Source organism: Podarcis liolepis (genome assembly GCF_965112155.1).
Source record: "Podarcis liolepis genome assembly, chromosome: 5".
Lineage (NCBI taxonomy): Eukaryota > Metazoa > Chordata > Lepidosauria > Squamata > Lacertidae > Podarcis > Podarcis liolepis.
The window spans coordinates 80,819,224-80,840,493 of record NC_139556.1 but is presented as its reverse complement, the minus strand read 5'-3'; the positions used below and the strand labels follow the sequence as shown (position 1 = coordinate 80,840,493).

Sequence of the window (21,270 nt, the reverse complement as noted above, 5' to 3'; positions counted from 1 at the left end):
TTTAGGGTATACGGTTGTTGTTTTTAATGCCCGTATCTGCCATTTGCACTTCCTACCAGCTATTTTTAATGCAAACACTTCTTTCCTTTATTTAGCCAAAAGAAGAGGCTTTGAATTCAATCTGTCATTCCAACAAGGTTATGGAATCTATAAGATATCTCATGACAACCATCACAGCGACGATGGCAACTCTATATCATACCACAGCTTGCTCAACTATGACTGCGAGAATATAAGAGAGACTCAAAAGGACTGCAGCAAAATTGAGTTCAGCACCATCTCCCTGGAGGACAGCTCCCTGCTTAAAGAGAGCACCAAGTGCAAAAAAACTGTTGGCACAGACACCAAACAAGACCTTAACAAGGATAAGTTTATGGATTGCCTGCTTTCTGACAAAATGGGACCGTATAAAAAAGAAGAGGTGAGGAATATTGAGAAGTGTGCTTTCTTTGAAGAGAAGGAAAGAAGGCTTTCTCATGAGGAGTGCAGAAAACCAGAACTCTCTGACTGGGAGTGGTGCAGAAGTAAGTCGGAGAGGACCCCTCGGCAGGTAGAGTCTTTGCTTGTTTGAAATCTTCTAAAAGTGTCTATGTGTAGTATGTGATGAATAACTTGCAGGCTTGGTGGTCTGTGCCTTACTTCTATGTTTTGCAACTTGAGCATCTATATGACTCAGATTTATGTGAAAAAGAGCCACAGTTGAGCCAGTGTACATCAGCTTCATGGAATGTATTCCTATTTATTTCACTGGCAATCAATGAAGCCCAAAGACTTTGGTTTACCAACATTGCAGGTAGGGTAGAGCTATAGTAAGTATGCTTTACCCTGGAGTCTATTTCTATTCTGGCAGTTAGGATGCACAGAAAGAGAGAGAGAGAGATGGCGGGAGGGAGGGAGTGGGAGACTACTAATTGCAAACAGTATTGTTAGCATGAGTGTCATCAGCCATGGGAGGTAGAGAAAGTGCAAAATCATTATGGGATATATATATATATACATACACACACATATATATAACAACCACAATCTCTTGCACAATATCTCCACTTCCTCTCCATCTTTTGGGTATGACTTTCTTCCATGCTGGTTTTTTCATTGTTTGTTTGTTTGATCATATCATCAAAAGCAAGGGATTTTGCTATTACCAAACCTGATTCCTTGACAGGTGGAGTGGATAAATGCTTAGAAGATAGCAAGGAGTTCTGCTTCCTTCTTTGCAATGCATCACCATCACCTTGAGAGGTGCCCGCTGTGCTTTTAGGCCATGTAGTCCTTGAGTGTACACAAGTCCTGCCAGTCTCTCCTTACTTCCATTTACTGTAGTAGGGTTGCCATATCTCGAAGAGCAAAAAAAGAGGACAGCCCAAGCTGGGGAAAGAAGCACTGGCTCTGACTGGCAGTGGCCATGGCGTGCAAAGCAGCCCACGTCCAAACCGCCCAAGGCTAAGCCGCCAGGCTCAAGCTGCTGCCAGCCCGAGCCGAGGCAGGACCCCAGCTCCTACCTGATCACTCCACTGCAGTCCTTCTGCTTCCAGGGCACAGTGTCCTCCCGAGCATGCACATGCCCTGCCCCCCCCAAAAAAACCCCTAAAATTAAGAAATTCAGAAAACCTGGACATTTCCTTTAAAATGTTTTTTAAAAACCAAACCACCAGATGGGCATGTTGGCCTCCAAAAAGTGGACATGTCCAGGTATTCCTGGACGTATGGCAATCCTTATTTACTGTTCACCAATTTCAGTGCCTGGTTGCTACAAACCACCAACTCTCTTTCTCATCTTCTAATTGAAATAATCATATTTCCTCATGATCAGGGTGTAGTGGTAAGTGCAGGAGCACATCATTACAGTCCCCATAGCAGTCATCTGGGTTCCTCCACTATTAGACACCCCCACCCCACAGTACACACCCAATTTATTAGAAACTGCATTGCACTCAGTGGGGCTTTGTTCTGAGTGCATTGGTTCAACTTATAAACCACATGGAGCTGCAATGCAACTTGTAGCTTGCAATTAGAAATGCAGACAATTTCGCAAAGAAGTGTGGATCCATGAGCTAGGATGAATTAGGAACTCCATCAAAGGAAAGGAATATCCAGACTCTGCTTGATTCTTTTCCTCATCAGCTGACTTCTGATATGCTAACCTGTCACAAACAAACTTGAAAGTCTCATCATCACCTCATTCACTTGTCAGAGCAAAGACACTCTGTCAATTGCCCTGAAACTCTGGTGGATGATGTCATCATTCCTTCTGTGAAAAAAAGCCTTCGGGTTGCACTCCCTGCTCATTCACCACCCTCTATCTGGATCACATCACATAAAAGTAGCTTCTATGCAGTTTTTTTTAATCCAAAATCAAAACAAAACATATTATCCAGAAACATATCATCCTTATTCCCCCCCCCATTTTTCCTGAAGTCTCTCAGCCCCACTCACCTCACAGAGTGTTTGCTGTGGGGGAGGAAGGGAAAGGAGAATGTTAGCCGCTTTGAGACTCCTTTGGGTAGTGATAAAGCGGGATATCAAATCCAAACTCTTCTTCTTATTCTTCCCTCAGTTCCAGTCTTTGATTTCTCTAAGAATGCTGTTTTCTGCATGTTACACAATTGCATAGATCCTCAAACTATTTAGCTGAATATCATCAATAAAAAGTTTGTGAATGTTTATTCAAAGCCAGCTAAGGAGTCCAGTTCGCTTTGTTGCGTCTTCAAATACTTTGTAAAGAGTTCCCATTCATCTTTAAAGTCACAGTTATCCTTGTCCCGTAGCTTATATGTCAATTTTGCAAGTCCTCATAGTCCATCAATTTTTCTTGCCATGATTCTTTAGTTGGGGTTACTTCAGTATTCCATCCTTGTGCTATTAGAACTCTCGCAGCCATTGTCACATACATGAAGATGTTTTTCAGCTTTTTTGGCAGATCTTTCCCTACAATCCCTAAAAAAAATGGAACATTTTCTTCAACTCATTGTGTATCATTTCCCAAATTTTTTAAATTACATTACAATCCCACCACATATGATAAAATGTCCCTTCCTTTTCCTTACACTTCCAACATATATTTGAACTAGTTTTGTACATTTTCCCTAACTGCACTGGTGTTGTGTACCATCTGTACATCATCTTCATGTAATTCTCCTTTGATAGGGAACAATCTGTAAATTTTAAATCAGTTTTCCATAATTTCCATAATTCCATAATAAATTCCATCATAATGTTTTGACCTACATCTTGTGCCCATTTAATCATAACTGATTTTACCTCTTCATCTTCCGTCTCCCATTCTAATAGTATGCTGTATGCGGCCTTCAGTAATTTCACTTTCCCTTCTATCACTTCCGTTTGAAACCTATGCAGCTTCTATGCAGTTTTAACAGGAAGTGGGAAAGGTGCCTCTGTCTGTGAAGAACCCATTCAGCTTTCATTTACTTGGATTTGGATTTTGGATTTGATATCCCACTTTATCACTACCCTAAGGAGTCTCAAAGCGGTTAACATTCTCCTTTCCCTTCCTCCCCCACAACAAACACCCTGTGAGGTGATTGGTGCTGAAAGACTTCAGAGAAGTGTGACTGGCCCAAGGTCACCCAGCAACTGCAGGTGGAGGAGCAGGGAATCGAACCTGGTTCACCAGATTACGAGTCTACCACTCTTAACCACTATACCACATTGGCTCCCTATTTGAAGCAGGCATGGAAGCAAGGAAGGACATTCATGTACCAACCAGATTATGCAAGATCGTTGCTATTTAAGGGGGTTAAATATTCAAAGAAGTAGTGTAAGTTTTAAAAATGGTTTTCACCAGTGCTTCCCCCCCCCCCAGAAGAATAGGTGCTGGTACTCACCATGAAGTTGTTACAGTAAGTGCCACACTTTTTAACAACCAAAAAACAACTTGTGTACTCTTGAGTACCTCCTGAAAAGAAAGCACTGGTTTTCACCCAGAGTTCAGCACCCTGGACAGAAATATTCTCTGCAATGCACTCCCATTCATGGCTACTCTGGTAACTAAAAATTAATGATTTAGACCTAAAGACCAAAGCACTTTCTGAGAATACATATTGGACGCAAGAACCATCTTTGCAAAGAAAGCCCAATACTTGCTGTTTCCTGCTGCCCCTGCACATCTACCTTCCTCAGAAATGGTGTTTGCATTCCTCAAGCTGTGAAAGGGCAAGCCAGGGCAGATATTCAAAGTGAGGGCTTCATCTCATGTCTATTCATCTTAGCTTTTTTGAGCCTCTCCATATGTATTCTCATGAATTCCTGGTACTGAGAAATTGAGCCAGACTCACCTCACCCCACCACAATTACCTTCAGGTCAATTTGTTATTTTTTTGTATGTTTATCAAAATATTCATATACTACTATATCATAAAAAAATGTCAAGGTGATTTATAGAAATACGTGTGTGGAATTAAAACACACAAGCCTTTAAAATCAAAGACCATCAACTAACCATGATGGGGAAAATGTTCTCTTTAATTGCCTGAATAAGCCTGGCAGTGTATAATTTTTTCAGCAGGCATTTAAAGGTTGAAACAAAAGGTACCTTCTGAATCTCTGGGCTGGGCTGATGACCTTAAAGGCTTGGTTTTTTCTTGTTGTCAGGTGAGCCTCATCAACTCAGGGGACAAAGAACAATGCTCCTGCAGATCAGTGATTAAACTGGGATGTAAAGGTTTCAGCAATTCTTAATGTACCTTGGACCCCCATTCCCCTCACAATTCCTCTAGAAAATTGAGATCAAAACTACTTATTTGAGGGGAATGGCGCCTCCTGATGACTCTCAGCACCCTTAGGGAACTACAGCTCCCAGAATTCTTTGGGGGAGGCCCTGACTGTTTAAAGTGGCACCATAGTGCTTTAAATGTTTGGGGTGAATATGGCCCATGACAGCTTCATATGAGCAAATGACTGGGACGCATCAGTGGGAAGATTGTTGATGTTCTTGGGTCATGCTTGTACATCTTGTTGGCCATTGTGAGAAAAGGCTGCTGGATGAGCTGTGCCTTTGGCCTGCTCTCTTAGGTCTCTATGCCCAATGTGTGATGTCAAAACTAGATGGCAGGTTGTGGGGTTTGGGGTTTAATACCCCTGTGTGAATATATCAATAGGAGTCACCAGATGTTTTGCAACAACAAGCCTTTTAATTTGAGATCTTTCCCGGTCTGCAGCTGTATTAGAATAGTTTCAATGATGTGTTTATTGTTTCATTGGGAAGAAGGGAGGGATATAAATTAGCAGCAGCAAGAATGCCCAACGGCCTCGGCCCAGTGTACCTGAAGGAGCGCCTCCACCCCCATCGTTCAGCCCAGACACTGAGGTCCAGCGCCGAGGGCCTTCTGGCAGTTCCCTCACTGTGCGAAGTGAGATTGCAGGGAACCAGACAGAGGGCCTTCTCAGTAGTGGTGCCCGCCCTGTGGAACACCCTTCCATCAGATATCAAGGAATTAAGCAACTATCTGATTTTCAGAAGGCATCTGAAGGCAACCCTGTTTAGGGAAGTTTTTAATGTTTGAGGTTTTATCATGTTTTAAATATTCTGTTGGGAATTGCCCAGAGGGCAGGGTATGAATAAATTATTATTATTATTATTATTATTATTATTATTATTATTATTATTAATCTTAGCTCCTTGGCTTCTACAACCAGTTGGTGCCAAGATAGGTCTGAGAGCAAGTGTAGTGGTTAGGATGTTGGACTAGGACCTGAGAGCCCAGGCCTCAAATCCCCACTTGACCATGGAGCTCACTGGGTGACCTTGGGCCACTTACTGCCTCTCAGCCTAGCCTACCTCACAGGGTCATTGTGCGGATAAAATGATGGGAAGAACCATGTATGCCACACCTTGAGCTTCTTGGAAGAAAAGGTGGTATAAAAATGCAATAAACAACAACAACAACAAACTGGTGTGTGTGGCTAGCCTCTTCTGCCCTAGAAGTGAGGGTTATCCTTTCCTAGACAAAGTTTTTCTCTGCCTGCTTACCAGCCTTCCCTATTCCCTTGGCATGAACACTTGACATTTTCCAAACCGTCGCCCAGAGCCCTGTTGTCATGCCCTCATGCTCGGCAGGTTCTAAAGTTCAGGGCTTCTATCCACAAGGTCCATTTGCTTCCTGCATCCAGTAGTAGCTGCCAGACTGCCTGCCACAAGTATGACATTTGATCTTTTGAACAAACTGGGGAGACGGGGGGGGGGGGGAATCTTGCAAGTGCCAAAAGCAGAACTGACTGCTGTACCCTAGGGCTATGGCAAGACGGATGAACCAAGTACTTCAGTATTATTAATCACTGTTTTATTACTGCAGTAAATTCCCAAGAATATGATGTTTCCCTTACCGCCAATTCCTAAGAGCTTTCTGTTTCCAACTTTTGAGCAAACGCTTGTTAGTGATATGGAGCAAAGCGAGAGACTCGTTCTTCAGTGACATGCACAAATGCTGCTGTGCTTCTAAATGCTAGAGTCAAAAGTGCATTGATAGCACATATTAGGGGCGGTTTTAAATAGTTATTTTCAATGCAGCGCATAAATTAAGAATGCACTGCTGTGTCCAAAGGAGGGTTCCTTTTCCAGTGTGGTGAGCCAGTGTGGTGTAGTGGTTAAGAGCGGTAGTCACGTAATCTGGGGAACCGGGTTCGTGTCTCCGCTCCTCCACAAGCAGCTGCTGGGTGACCTTGGGCCAGTCACACTTCTCTGAAGTCTCTCAGCCCCACTCACCTCACAGAGTGTTTGTTGTGGGGGAGGAAGGGAAAGGAGATTGTTGGCCGCTTTGAGACTCCTGAAGGGGAGTGAAAGGCGGGATATCAAATCCAAACTCTTCTTCTTCTTCATCTGCACGTGAAAGAGAGCCTTGGGCTGCTTTCATAATAACACTTGGCTAAGCCTTCAAATACCACATGACTTGGCATTGTTGTTATCCTTACAATGAGCCTGTAAGGTAGGTCAATATTTGTATCTCCATAAGTAGGGCTTGCAACAAAATGCTGCACTATAGCCTCACTTGGTAACAGGACTGTTCAAGCCAACCAGATTTATAAATTGTTATGGGCTCAATAATCCAAGTAGCTCTCCCTATTCCAGCATCCCCTCCCACATTTTTTTAACCCACACTTTTCAGCAGTTGGCATTCAGAAGTATATTGCCTTCCACCACTATGTTACACTAGCTCTCTTTATGCAATGAATTGGTTTTGACACTGTTCTGATAAGTATAGCCTTATAATGTTGGCTCAGCTTTTTTTTTTTTTACAACGCAGATATGAAATGATGACAAATGAAAATGTCAGTTTTGAGTTCTAGAGTGTATCATGGGGCCCCTGGGGCTCTCCAAATTGGGACAAGATGCTTGGGGGCAATTTTGTCAGCTATCCAGGCCACATCTGAATTCCTCTAATCAATCAGGGCTTCAGCAGGAGCACCAGTCATATGAGTGATAAAATATTCTTCTAAAACCCATCAGCATTCGTAGGGGGCTGGGGGGCAGTCCATTTTAATAGGAGGCCTTGCAAAGGCAAAAGGATGGTATAAGTCTCAATCTCAACAGCATTCTAACCACGACAAGAGAATACTTGTAACATATTCTGCCTTCAGATCACCTTCTTCCTGCCTAGGAGAGAAACCCAAATCCAGTGTGTGTTGTTGGGACAGCCTTGTTGGGACAGCCCCATGTTTGTCAGGACAGTCACGAAGTCCTGAGCTGCCCCAGATCCTCAGCATAGACATCTCAGAGAATCAGCATCCTGGGGGTTCCTCAACACCAACTCTCATGCCAACTCTCTGTCAGCTCAAGTAGAGGAACTGCTGGACAGTGGATCTTCTCCACCATCAGAATTCCAAATCTTCCCCAACACACAATATACAAACACTCCCCATTTCTACTCACTCAGACAGGTGGTCCAGAGAGAGTAACTGACGTTCCATAGACTACAGCAAACTCCATTCATAGCCAATGAGCCTACTCTGGTGCTGATCTGAGTTCTCAAGTGGGTACAGCTAGGAGAGAGTATTTCTACCCAGGTCTCAAACATACATGGCAAGTCAACTTCCTCATCCAATATCAAATTGTAGATGAGAAAGATCTTATTGCAAACTGATCTGGTGTTTAAAAGCAGCACTAGCAGATCCAGTGGCTAGGGGGTGGGGGAGATCAGCGTAGCCAATAACTGTTTGAGCCACCTTTCCCCTTACTTGGCTAAGGTTAGAAGACCTCCCCGTTTCTCAGGGACACTCCTCAGATTTACAAATCAGTCCCCATACAAAACCCATTGAAGTTGAAAAGTGTCCCTGGATTCATTGGGAAAAAAATCTGGTAACCTTATACTCGGCATGCTTCCCAAATGCCATATCTTCCCCTCCCCCTTGCCCATGACACCTTGATTGCCCCCACCCATCCTTCTTTGTTCTCCACAGCTAAGCTAATAACACCTTTCCCATGCACAAATCAAGGACAGGGGCGCAGTTTCAAAATGCATGACCCTGATCATTTTACTGGAAACAGACAACAGAAACAGCCACGGGCTCACAAATAGCCTAAATCCTCCCTATGCATGGAAATAGTAACTGAACCTTGCCATAAACAAACAAGGTTTTTTTAATGGTTTCCCCATCAATGTTGTCAGGGTACTTCTGCCTGTGTTGGCCCAGCGGCTATCCCTGTTCCCTCTACCTAGAAATAGAGTTCTGACTGGCCAGATGTCGATTAAGAGTGAAGGCTGTGTTTTCATGCCAGCCACCTGTTTTGTGGCTCTCCCACCTGCTGGCTGTGCAATGCTGATGGTGGGCATTCTTAGATAACTCCAGCACTATGGGTTGTTCTTCTTTGGCGATCACTTGTAGCTGAGTAAGATTGTCTTCCATAAACACGGTTTTAACAGTGGGTCCGGAAGGGACTGTGGAGCACAATTTGGATGCACACTTCTTTCCACAGTGGGGACATACTGTAGGTTTCTGGGTGGGACTTGATCATGGTGAGGGTTTGCCAAATGTGCCTTCCTCTTAGCATGTTTCTCCCTTTCATCCTGCGTTCAAGCGTCTTCAAAGCCCATGACACCTTTGTTCTTGAATTGGAGCACTCGTAGGCCAGTGTTTCCCAGTTGTAGGTGTTTATACTACATTTTTTTAAGATTTGCCTTGACAGAGACTTTAAAGCTCTTTTGTTGACCACCGGCATGATGCTTTCCATTTTCAAGTTTGGAATAAAGTGGTTGCTTTGGAAGATGATAATCAGGCAGCCAAACAACATGACCAGTCCAACGAAGTTGATGTTGAAGAATCATTGCTTTGACACTGCTGATGGTGGGCACTTTTAGATAACTCCAGCACTATGGGTTTTAGCCAATGTTAGTTCTACTCAGAGCAGACTCACTGGAATGAATGGACCTAAGTTAGCTGTGTCCATTATTTTCAATGGGGCTGTGCTGGCACTGGAATTGGAGGCAACCCTATGGTTCTCTTTTAATGCTCACAGTCCAGCAAGAGTGTGCTGGCCCCGGGGGTAAGGTACCGTGAATGTAGCAGAGTCCACACGAAGCGGGGCGAGGTCCGATGCAGAGAGACGGGCGGGGAACAGGAACACTGGAACAGAAGGCTGAGCAGGTAACAGGAACACCGGATGGTCGGGAACAGGAGGCCGAGCAGGAAACAGGAGTACTGGATAGTCAGGAACATGAAGCCGAGCAGGGATCAGGAGTACCGGTTAGTCAGGAACAGGAGGCCGAGCAAGGATCAGGATCACAGGAAGGTCCGAAGCCAACAACGACGTTGCTCCCGCAACCTGGGGCCGGGATGAGTGGGCTTTTATCCTCTTCTAAGGTCAGGGGCGGTCCCGACCCCCAGGAGCCCCGCCTACCTTGGCCTTAAGGCGAGCACTCCTCCTGGGGGCAACTAGTTCCCTTCGCCTCTCTGCCCTAAGCCTCTGCAGATCAGGAGAGGCCGAAGGGTTACTGGGCCCTGGAGGAGGCTCACCTGTGCCCACTGAGTCATCAGGCTCCTCTGGGGCCAGGAGGACTTCACCTGGGGCCAGCTCCTGCTGCACTGCCACAGGTGCAAGCTCTTCAGCCTCTAGGCCTTGCCCCAGTTCAGCCGGCCCTGGGGGCGGGGACTCCTGTGCAGGCTGGGATTCCTCTGTTTCATCCTCCGAATCGGAATCCCAGGCCATCACACCATCCCCCCTCCCAGGCCCCCCCCTCAACCGAGGGTCCGGACCCGGCTTGCCGGGGTACGTCGCATGGAACTCTCGGAGGCAGGCAGGTGCGTGGACGTTGGCCGCTGGTTCCCAGGAACGGTCCTCCGGTCCGTACCCCTTCCAGTCAATGAGATACTGTAGCTTTCCCCTGCGGTATCGGGAGTCCAGGATGCGTTCCACCTCGTACTCAGGCTCTCCCCGAACCAACACTGGCTGCGGTTGGGGACGGTTCGGGTGGAACTCGTCGGGTGGGGCCACAGGACTCAAAAGGGACCTGTGGAAGACCGGGTGAACCTTCAGGGTTGCGGGTAACCGGAGACGGAATGCCACAGGAGAGACTTGGTCCACGATAGGGAACGGGCCGGTGAAGCGGGCGTCCAACTTCCGCGAAGGTCGAGAGGGGTGGAGATGGCGAGTAGAGAGCCAAACCAGGTCACCGACGCGAAGTTCCGGCCCCACCTGGCGGTGGCGGTCGGCCTGGGCTTTGTACGCTTCCTTGGCCTGGTGCAGTTGCTCCACCAAAAGCTGTTGCTGGGACTGGAGCTCTTGAAGCCACTCCGTCACTGCCGGGACCGCGGATGCCGGCAGCACCTCTGGAAACAGCCGTGGATGATAACCATAGCTGGCCTGGAACGGGGTCTGCTGGGTGGACGCATTCACCGCGTTGTTATAGGCGAACTCCGCCAATGCCAGGTGGTCGACCCAGTCATCCTGCTGGTAGCTGCAGTAACACCGGAGGTACTGCTCTAGCACAGCGTTCGCCCGTTCCGTCTGGCCATCGGTCTGTGGGTGGTAGGCTGACGAGAGGCAGACCTCTGTCCCGAGGGTCTGGTGTAATGTTCGCCAGAACCGGGATGTGAACTGAACGCCCCGGTCGGACACCACGCGCTCAGGTAGTCCATGCAGGCGGAAGACATGCTGAAGGTACAGCTGCGCAGTTTCCTTGGCTGTGGGTACAGATGGACAGGGAGCGCAGTGTACCATCTTGGTGAAATGGTCGGAGAAAACCAGAAGGCAGGTACAGCCACGAGACGAGGGTAATTCCACTATAAAGTCCAACGAAACCGTGTGCCAAGGGCGCGGTGGAACTGGCAATGGCTGAAGTAGGCCAGGGGGTCGCCCGGTAGGACCCTTGGCGCGACGGCAGACATCACAACCAGCAACGTAGCGAGCCACGTCAGCCTTCAGGCGGGGCCACCAAAACTCCCGACTGACCAAATGGGTGGTCCGATACCGTCCAAAGTGCCCTGCTGCTGGGGCATCATGGGCCATCCGGAGAACCTCCAGCCGTAGTGGCCCTGGCGGGACGTACAGACGACCGTGGTGCAGCAGCAGCCCCTGATGCAGGACCAGCCCCGGATATTGTGGACTGGACCCTTCAGCCAGCTCCCGGAGACGATCCTGGGCCCAAGCGTCGACCCGCTGCTGTTCCCGCACCCGAACCTGCAGTGGCTGCGCCTCCTGGGTGGCCAGGAATGCAGCCGGAGGTAGAATCGTGGTGGGTTCTGCTTGCTGTACCGTGTCTGCGTTGTCTTCAGGTTTCCGGGACAGAGCATCCGCCTTCTGATTCTGAGAGCTAGGGATGTAGCGGATCCGAAACTGGAACCGGGAAAAGAACAACGCCCACCGGATCTGTCTTTGGTTCAGCTTGCGGGTGGTCTGGAGGTACTCCAGGTTCCGGTGGTCGGTTCTCACCTCCACCGGATGTCGTGCCCCCTCAAGATGGTGGCGCCAGACCTCGAAGGCTACCTTGATAGCCAGTAGTTCCCGCTCCCACACAGTATAGTTACGCTCCGCTGGGAGGAGCTGGCGGGAATAGAAGGCGCAGGGTAAAAGTGGCGCTTCCGGTCCGTGCTGCTGAGACAAGACGGCACCGAGAGCCGTACTGGAGGCGTCAGTCTCTACCACAAAGGGTCGAGAAGGATCCGGATGCTGCAAGATTGGCGCTCTCTGGAAACAGGCCTTCAACCCTTGAAACGCCTCCTCCGCCTCCTTGTCCCAGGAAAACGGCGTCTTGGGGCGCAGTAGTCGGGTCAACGGGGTGGTGCGGTGAGCATAGTCCGCAATGAAGGTTCGGTAATAGTTGGCGAACCCCAGGAAACGCTGTAGGTCCTTGCGGTTCCGAGGTGCCGCCCATTCTCGAACCGCTGCCACCTTCCCAGGATCCATCTGCACCCCACCTGGTGAGAGTCGGTGACCCAGGAAGTCCACTGACCGCTGATGAAACTCGCACTTGCTGAGCTTTGCATACAGACGATGCTCGCGCAAGCGCTGCAGCACGGTCCGGACATGGCCTTCGTGGCACGCCGGGTCACGGGAGTAAACCAGAATGTCATCCAAGTACACCACCACGTACTTGTCTAGCAAGTCCTGGAACACGTGGTTGATGTACCGTTGGAACACAGCAGGCGCGTTGCACAAACCAAAGGGCATAACCAGGTATTCGAACTGTCCGTACCGGGTCCCAAATGCGGTCTTCCACTCATCCCCGGCGCGGATCCGAATCAAATTGTAGGCACCCCGGAGGTCTAGCTTGGTGAACACCTGCGCCCCTTGCACCCGCTCCAGTAACTCCGAAATAAGGGGCAAAGGGTACCGGTCCGGGATGGTGATTTTGTTCAGGGCCCGGTAATCATGGCAAAGGCGGAGCTCCCCACATTTCTTTTTAACAAAGAGCACTGGCGCAGCAGTGGGCGAGGTAGAAGGCCTAATGAACCCACGCTCCAGGTTCTTGCGCAAGAAGTCCTGTAAAGCCTCGCGCTCTGGCTCGGTTAACGAGTATAAGCGACTCACCGGTAGAGGCGCTCCGGGCTGGAGGTCTATGCCACAGTCAAAGGACCGATGCGGCGGTAGCTGGTCTGCCCCCCGTTCCTCAAACACGTCGTGATAGTCCCGGTATTCAGCGGGGAGCGTTGCAGCAACCTCCTCAGTGGGCGCAGCTGCTAGCATCTCAGTCTCAGCCGGAGAACTGGGGTCTGGGAAGTGTACAGTCCGTTTGACCCAGTCAATCCGCACATTGTGAGCCTCCAGCCAGTCCATCCCAAGCACCAGGGGGAACCGGGGCATGGAGGCAATATCCAGAGTTCGCATCTCACGGTGCTGCTGGAGGCACAGGACCAGGGGCTGGGTCTCCTGAGTGACGGCACCCGAACGCAGGGGCCGTCCGTCGATTGCCTCCACCTGCACCGGTTCTGGCTTGTTCCGCAGTGGCACCCGATGCTGGGCAGCAAAAGCAGCGTCCATATAAGAGCGGGTTGCGCCCGAATCCACCAGCGCATGGGTAAGAATCCATGGCCCTCCTGGAGGGTATAGATGTACCGGAACCATAAGGTGTTGTAATTCAATTGGTGCGGCCCCATTCTGTGCTGTTTGGGACCCCCGGTAGCCAGGGCCATCAGCTACTGGGGTTTGGTGGTTTCCCTGCGGCTGGTGTTTCTCAGGACAGGACCTTGCATAGTGTCCGCTTCCGCCACAATAGAGACAAAGATTCCCCTCCCGACGCCGCGACTTCTCTGCGGGGGAGAGGCGTGGCCGCACTGCCCCAAGCTGCATAGGTTCCTCCAATGACTTAGCTGGGCCCGTGGGGCTGCTGGTCGACACTGGGGCCAAGAACTGGAGGTGCCGGCGGTCCCGAGCCTGACGCCGGTCCTCTAGCCGATCGTCAATCTGTAGACTCCATTGGATAAGGGTGTCTAGCGTGGTGGGGCGTTCCATCGTGGCCAGCTGGTCCAGTATCTCATCTGAAAGCCCCTCGAGATACTGGTCCCGGAGAGCCGAGTCGTTCCAGGTCAAGTCCTGTGCCAGCAGCCGGAATTCTGTGGTGTATGCGGCCACCGTGGACTTGCCCTGTCTCAACCGCCGAATCGCCCGGTTGGCTTGACTCCCTTTCTGGGGGTTGCCGAACGCGGCCTCCAAACGATTGCAAAACCCCGTATAGTCTGCCAGCAAGGGGGAGTCTTGCCTGAGTAGCGGCAACGCCCACTTGGCCGCCTGGTCCTTTAACAAACTAATCAAAAAGTGCACCTTGGTGCGGTCGTCAGGAAAGTTCCGGGCTCGCCCCTGAATATATAGCTTGGCCTGGGCCAGGAACATAGGAAAGCTGGCCGGGGCTCCATCAAATTTCTCAGGCAAAGCCACTGGGTACTTGCCAGGAGTCGGGGCGTCGGCCCCAGGAGCCGGTAGGGCTTCTAAGCGTTGCTGAAGTGCCACGACCGCGTCACTGAGCTGCTGCACGGTGTGAGTTAAGGCCTGGTTCTCCTGGGCCAAAGTCACCAGTGCAGCCGCCTGGTCCTCCATGGCCTCTGGCTCTTCCCGAACGCACCCCTACGAAGGGGGAGTGCGGGTGTGGCGGGAGCAAACTGTGCTGGCCCCGGGGGTAAGGTACCGTGAATGTAGCAGAGTCCACACGAAGCGGGGCGAGGTCCGATGCAGAGAGACGGGCGGGGAACAGGAACACTGGAACAGAAGGCTGAGCAGGTAACAGGAACACCGGATGGTCGGGAACAGGAGGCCGAGCAGGAAACAGGAGTACTGGATAGTCAGGAACATGAAGCCGAGCAGGGATCAGGAGTACCGGTTAGTCAGGAACAGGAGGCCGAGCAAGGATCAGGATCACAGGAAGGTCCGAAGCCAACAACGACGTTGCTCCCGCAACCTGGGGCCGGGATGAGTGGGCTTTTATCCTCTTCTAAGGTCAGGGGCGGTCCCGACCCCCAGGAGCCCCGCCTACCTTGGCCTTAAGGCGAGCACTCCTCCTGGGGGCAACTAGTTCCCTTCGCCTCTCTGCCCTAAGCCTCTGCAGATCAGGAGAGGCCGAAGGGTTACTGGGCCCTGGAGGAGGCTCACCTGTGCCCACTGAGTCATCAGGCTCCTCTGGGGCCAGGAGGACTTCACCTGGGGCCAGCTCCTGCTGCACTGCCACAGGTGCAAGCTCTTCAGCCTCTAGGCCTTGCCCCAGTTCAGCCGGCCCTGGGGGCGGGGACTCCTGTGCAGGCTGGGATTCCTCTGTTTCATCCTCCGAATCGGAATCCCAGGCCATCACAAAGAGTAATGTGTCCACCCCCTACAAGGCATGGAAGTACATACACAAAAGTATTTGAGGCACATACTTATCCTGATTCTCTGGAGCAGATTTTGGAAGAATGTGAGTGCAACCTCGTATCTCCAGGGGTCTACACTTTGCAACCTTTCCTAGTGCCCACACTTCAGTCAAAGCCCAGGAGAAGCTGTCACGAGGCAATTCCTCCCATAGGACTTTTTTTTCCAGTCAGAAAGCGTTACTGCAGAGCACTGGAGAAATGTTTAATGAAAAGAAACACACTTTCCCTCTCACGACCTTGCCATGATAAGGCAAGTTCAAAACCCTACTCACCCATAAATTCTAAAGTTCCCTGCAGATGAAAAATAGAATCCACAATTCTCAGAGGAAGCAAACTTTCAAGAAACTGGAGGAGAGATTTCAGCACAACTCCGGTTGTCACACATGAATAAAAGAGCAAAAAACATGCTCATGGTTTAATAATTTTCATCTCTACTTGCATTGTAACTAGTTTGTTATTAAAATGGCTCAGCACAATCCTATATATCTCTACTCAGAAGTAAGCTCCACTAACATCTGTGGGACTTACTTATAGGTAAATGCATATACATTTGCAGCTTCACAGTCCTATCACATTGTACTCACAGTTTAATCTGTAAGGAAAAGCAAACAAAGCGTGTTTCAGATCATTTCTAAATGTAATTTATCTGTTGGTTTTAGAGGGCTTAATTCCCCCCCCCCAATAAATATTTATTGCTTGTAACCACAGGCCATTGCAAATTATAGAACTTAATAACCTGCCATTTCTATCCCAATGGGACCCCAAGAAAACCAAGCACAGATGATTAAAAATGACTTGTTAAACATATAAATCAATAAGTTTTCGTGGAAAAACTCAACTGATAAGTAGCATTACAACACAAAAGCATGTTTTTAAAAACTGAGCAGCAGCCCATCTGGGAGACAAGACGGGTCATTGTGGGATCTCGTAGGACACTGGGGTGGGGCAGCCTTTCAGAACAACTAGATATGCTTAAATGTAGCAACCCCCCCCCCCCCGGCCATTCTGGTGAAGTGCTCCAGAATATCAACAATGTTGACAGAATGTAAAGCTGCTGAGAGGTCCAGAAGAATCATTATTGTCAGGGTTCTAATTTCAGACACGTTACTGTATAGACTGATAGGTCACATACATTCCGGAAAAGGAAAGGCCTTATCCAGAAAGGAGATTCTCTAAACACCAGGAAGAACTTTCTGACAGTGGAACAGACTCCCATGAGAGGTGGTAGACTCTCCTTCCTTTGATGTTTCTAAGCAGAGGTTGGGTGGCAATCAGTCATATATGATCTAGTTGTGATTCCTCGGGGTCCCTTCCAACTATACAGTTCTATGATTCTATAGATACTGAGCTAGATGGACCATTAGTCTTTTTTCAATAGAAGGTGACTTCCTTTGCCCTTAAGATAATTTCTTAATTATCTTCTAACATTTGGGTGAGTATTGTCTTTACATGTGATGTGCATGCTGTGAAGCTAGGTTGTCCGATTATTCTAATCTCTAGACTAGCCTGGAGAGTAAAGAAGACTCCAAGAAATAAGAAGTTACTTAGTTGTTTCTGAGCAAGAGCACTGGATCTTTGCAAACCCCCTCAACAAGCACACATCTTGTATGTTGTTTCCTTGTAGTCTTTTGCTCTGAACAACGGCAGCACCCAAACAGTAGAACTGCTGTGCGATATCTGTGCCAAATGGTATCTGTGCCAAGTGGGTTACTGAAATGAAAATCTTTTTAATAAACAGCATCATGGGCATGTTATGTGAACTGCCCACACTGCAGCAACAAAACTACAGACTTGGAATTCCTTTTCACTCCAGGATGTCCTCTTACAATTAGTTCCACTTCTGCAAAACACACACAGACAGACACTTATTGGAATGCAAAAGAAAACAGAGAGCAAGCCTTGAGGGGGTGCATCACTGCAGGCACATGTAAATCACTGAACTGATTTTTCTGAAATGAAAATCCAGACATCTGAGCGAGGTGAAAAGGGAGAGAGAATCTTCTCCAGGCTGCAAACACAGCTCGCAGTGGGGAGAGGAAGAGCTTTTGCAAGGTGAAAATACAAGCCTATATGAAGGAACCATTGTTTGAAACGAGTTCCAGTTGATTCCTTATCTGCTGCAAGCACTCTGTTCTTCTAACACAGAGGGGCAAGGAGATCGGGGACCTGGTGCAGTTCTTAAAAGATTCCCCCCTTCTTCCACCAAAAAGGAACTCACGAAATTAGGTAGCACAAAAAAAGTCTTGTGGTATCCTAATGCCTAACACATGTATAATGGCATAGGTTTTTGTGGAGTACAAAAGAGAGAGCCCTGACAGAGTGCACATGATTCCAAAAAGTTCTGTCACCCAGGCACTGACTACAGCAGTTTAGCTTCAGCAATGGCACTGCATCAGAAGCCGTTGGACCATTCTCAAGCTGCACTCAAAACATGAATATAGCCTCATTTATCCAAAGCGTCCTCAAGGGGCTGTGTGAGATTTTTAGCTATATCCATTGCTGAGTCAGACAGTCATCCGGAAACAGAAAGCACCTATCCAATTGTTCCCAATATTCACAGGATGTTTATGACAGGAGTGTCTCCAAGGAGTCAAAGGCTGGCCCCAGCAGGTTTAGCTGTTTTCATATCAAGGCTGTTTGTGGCTACTGAAATGGATTTGTTTGGGGGGTCAGATCAACACCATGGAAAAGAATGTACGAGGGGTGATGATGCAGGAATGGAAAGGCAGGCTGCCTGGCCTTACCATGAGGCAGCCTGAGGCGACTGTCTCAGGCAGTGAGATCCCACTGGGATCTAGAGACAGCATGTAACTAACTAAGAGAGATGAGTGACATTAGACCTCCAAGGCTGATCAACTGATTGTGGTATCTGGCCTTGAAGGATCATGGCTCTAATCTTGCTTAGGCCCCTGTGTGATCAAAGTTACACAGGAACATACCTTAAATATTTGAAGCAGAGGCAAAGAACCTTTTTCAGGCTGAGTGCCACATTACACCAGTAAAAAGTTGTTTGGGGGTTACAGTACTGTAATGAGCACCAGTGACAAACTAACACACAATCACACACACACACAGTAACTCTGATTTTCTTTTCCGTCTTCTATTTTCATTAAATCCATTAATGCATTAAATGCATTAAATCCAAATGCATAGATCAGCACATACTCCTAGCTAGTTTTTCTCTGAGTTTCCTCTGTCAATTGTAGGCAAACATAGGATCATTCTGGCACCCGGGTATGTTCTTAGGAGCAAACAAAAGAGCTATGCGATTTAGTGAGCCATTCAAAGTTGTGTATGTACTATGTGTACAAGCTAACGCATGTCTTCAATTTTCTCTATATACTGTTTATTATTATTTATAAACTCAGTTTTTAAAAAGCTCTTCAACACCTTTATCTTTTCTGACTGCTCAAACCCTCAGTAATCCTAGAAGCATGTACAGTGGTACCTCTGGTTACAAACTTAATTTGTTCCGGAGGTCCATTCTTAACCTAAAACCGTTCTTAACCTGAGGTACCACTTTAGCTAATAGGGCCTCCCGCTGCCGCCGCACCATCGCCACATAATTTCCGTTCTCATCCTGGGGCAAAGTTCTTAACCCAAGGTACTACTTCCGGGTTAGCAGAGTCTGTAACCCAAAGTGTTTGTAACCCGAGGTGTTTGTAACCCACACTGGTTGAAAACCACTGCTATACATACTTACTTGGGAGCAAACCCAACTGAACTCAAGAGACTGACTGCTGAGTTTTCATGCAAATGGTTGTCCTCTAAGCCAATTACAGAAAATCCGTAATTCCTGCTCCCTATTTTCTATGACAAATAGGAGCCTAAGCAAGGCAGTTTTGTAGCACCCATTATAAATTTTCCTTTGTGGTACAATTCATAACAAAACACTTATCGTTGTCACCATTTAAATTGCTTATTTCACTTGATGTTGAAGGATGAATGTTACGGCCTGTTGTCTGACCTTGTTCTCAGTACAGAATACATAAGCATTCTAAAAGCAAAAGCGGGAAAGTAGAATAGTGCTGGAAAACAATGAGAGGGAAGCAATATGAGTTTCAGACAGTCAAGATAATCCTCCATTAACTCAGAAAGCACAGCACGGGTAGGTGTTGATGTTCGAAGGTCATCATAACAGATTAAGTGAATTGGCCCTCAATCAGTTGAGTTCAGTATTTCGAGGTTAGAAATAAATACTTTGCATGAAGGGTTGGGGGGGGATACACAAGTTATACTCTCAACATTTTCAGGGACAAAATTCCATTTTAATTTAAAATATATCTATGCAAATGCATTCAGCTCAAAGATTAAACTGAGCCATAAAACTGTACTCATCAGTTTTTCTAATTTCTGTTTAGAATATTTCTGAACCACCTTCAACAAAAGATCCTAGGGCAGTATACAACTCTCAGAAGAAAGAAACGTAACAAAATATAACAAGGCAAAATAAACAGCCAGCAAACTAAGAGCAGGATAAAATATCTACATTTTAAAAGAGCCTGAGCAAATAGGAAAGGTTTCTCATGTCCATATCATAGTTGAACTATGGAACTCACTCCCACATGATCTTTTGATGGTCACCAGATTGGATGGTTTTAAAAGAGGGTTAGACAAATTCATGGACGATATTAGGCTATCAATGACTACCAGCCACAATGGCTACATTCTAACTCCACTGCCACTCTGTATGCTTCTGAATGCTGGTTGCTGGGAATATCAGATAGACAGAGTGATGTCACACTCAGATTCAACCTGCAGGCTTCTATAGGCACCTGGTTGGCCACTGTGAGAATAGGATGCTAGATGGGCCCTCTTCTTATGTTCTTATCAGGTCAAGTTTTCATGCAGTCATAAACTCACAGTGGCCATCTATTCCAAATCTTATTACAAAACAATGCAACTTGTGGAGTTCTCCTGATATCTTTACTAATGGGTGGATGTCATGTTGAGTCTCTTGGTTTTCATCTCAGGTATTCTATAGCAGCCTGGTGTGCTATCCTTCTCACCTGATAACTGTAACTTTCACATGTGCCGTGGCTTAAGAAGACGTTATTTGCCTACTAGAGCAGTTTTTGTGGCTAGAATACATGTACTTTTTTATAATAAATTTTTATTGATTTTCCATACAATTATACATTTTTACCCAAAATACAACCAATTGTCTCTTTTTTGAACTTCCTTCAGCGTCTCTGACAATCATCCGTATTTATAACTTTAGTTACACATTCCCTTCTTTCATACTGCCATTATACTTCCCTTCTCCCACTATTTCATATTAGCAATACTTCTCTATTTTTACAGTGCCTCTTGAAATCCCACTAGCGTTGTGTTCACGCCACATATGTTTTTCAGATAATCTACGAACTTTCCCCAGTCTTCGATGAACTTTTGGTCTTTGGTGTATCTGATTTTCCCAGTTAATTTATCCAGTTCCGCATAGTCTGTCAATTTCAGTCTCCATTCTTCTATCGTCAGTATTTCCTCTTGCTTCCATTTCTGGGCCAACAAGATTCTGGCTGCCGTTACTGCATATTGGAAGAGTTTACAGTCTTTTCTTCTTATATCCTTTCCTACAATCCCTAAAAGAAAAGCCTCCGTTTTTTTTACAAAAGTATATCTTAGCATTTTTTCATTTCATTGTATATCATTTCCCAAAAGCTTTTCACTTTCTTACATTCCCACCACACATGAAAAAACATCCCTTCTTTTTCTTTACATTTCCAACATTTGTTACACATCTTATACATCTTTGCTAACTTTACAGGTGTGATGTACCATCTGTAAAACATTTTCATAACATTTTCTTTCAATGTCGTACATGCAGTAAATTTTATATTCTCTTTCCACAATTTTTCCCATTCATCAAATTGAATATTATACCCAAAATCTTTTGCCCACCGTATCATTACCGATTTAACCTCTTCATCTTTCGCATGCCATTCCAACAATATCTTATACATTTTTGACAGTTTTATATTCATT

The 21,270-nt window shown here is 47.2% G+C and overlaps 1 protein-coding gene across 1 annotated transcript in view; it reads left to right on the top strand.

Annotated features, from left to right (window-relative positions):
- The window catches only part of GPR149 (G protein-coupled receptor 149), a 43,573-nt gene that overhangs the window by 12,329 nt on the left and 9,974 nt on the right, over positions 1-21,270 (top strand). The window contains exon 3 of the mRNA XM_083504117.1: positions 96-550. Coding sequence (XP_083360243.1) covers positions 96-550 — 455 coding nt within the window. The remainder of the gene's footprint in view (positions 1-95; positions 551-21,270) is intronic.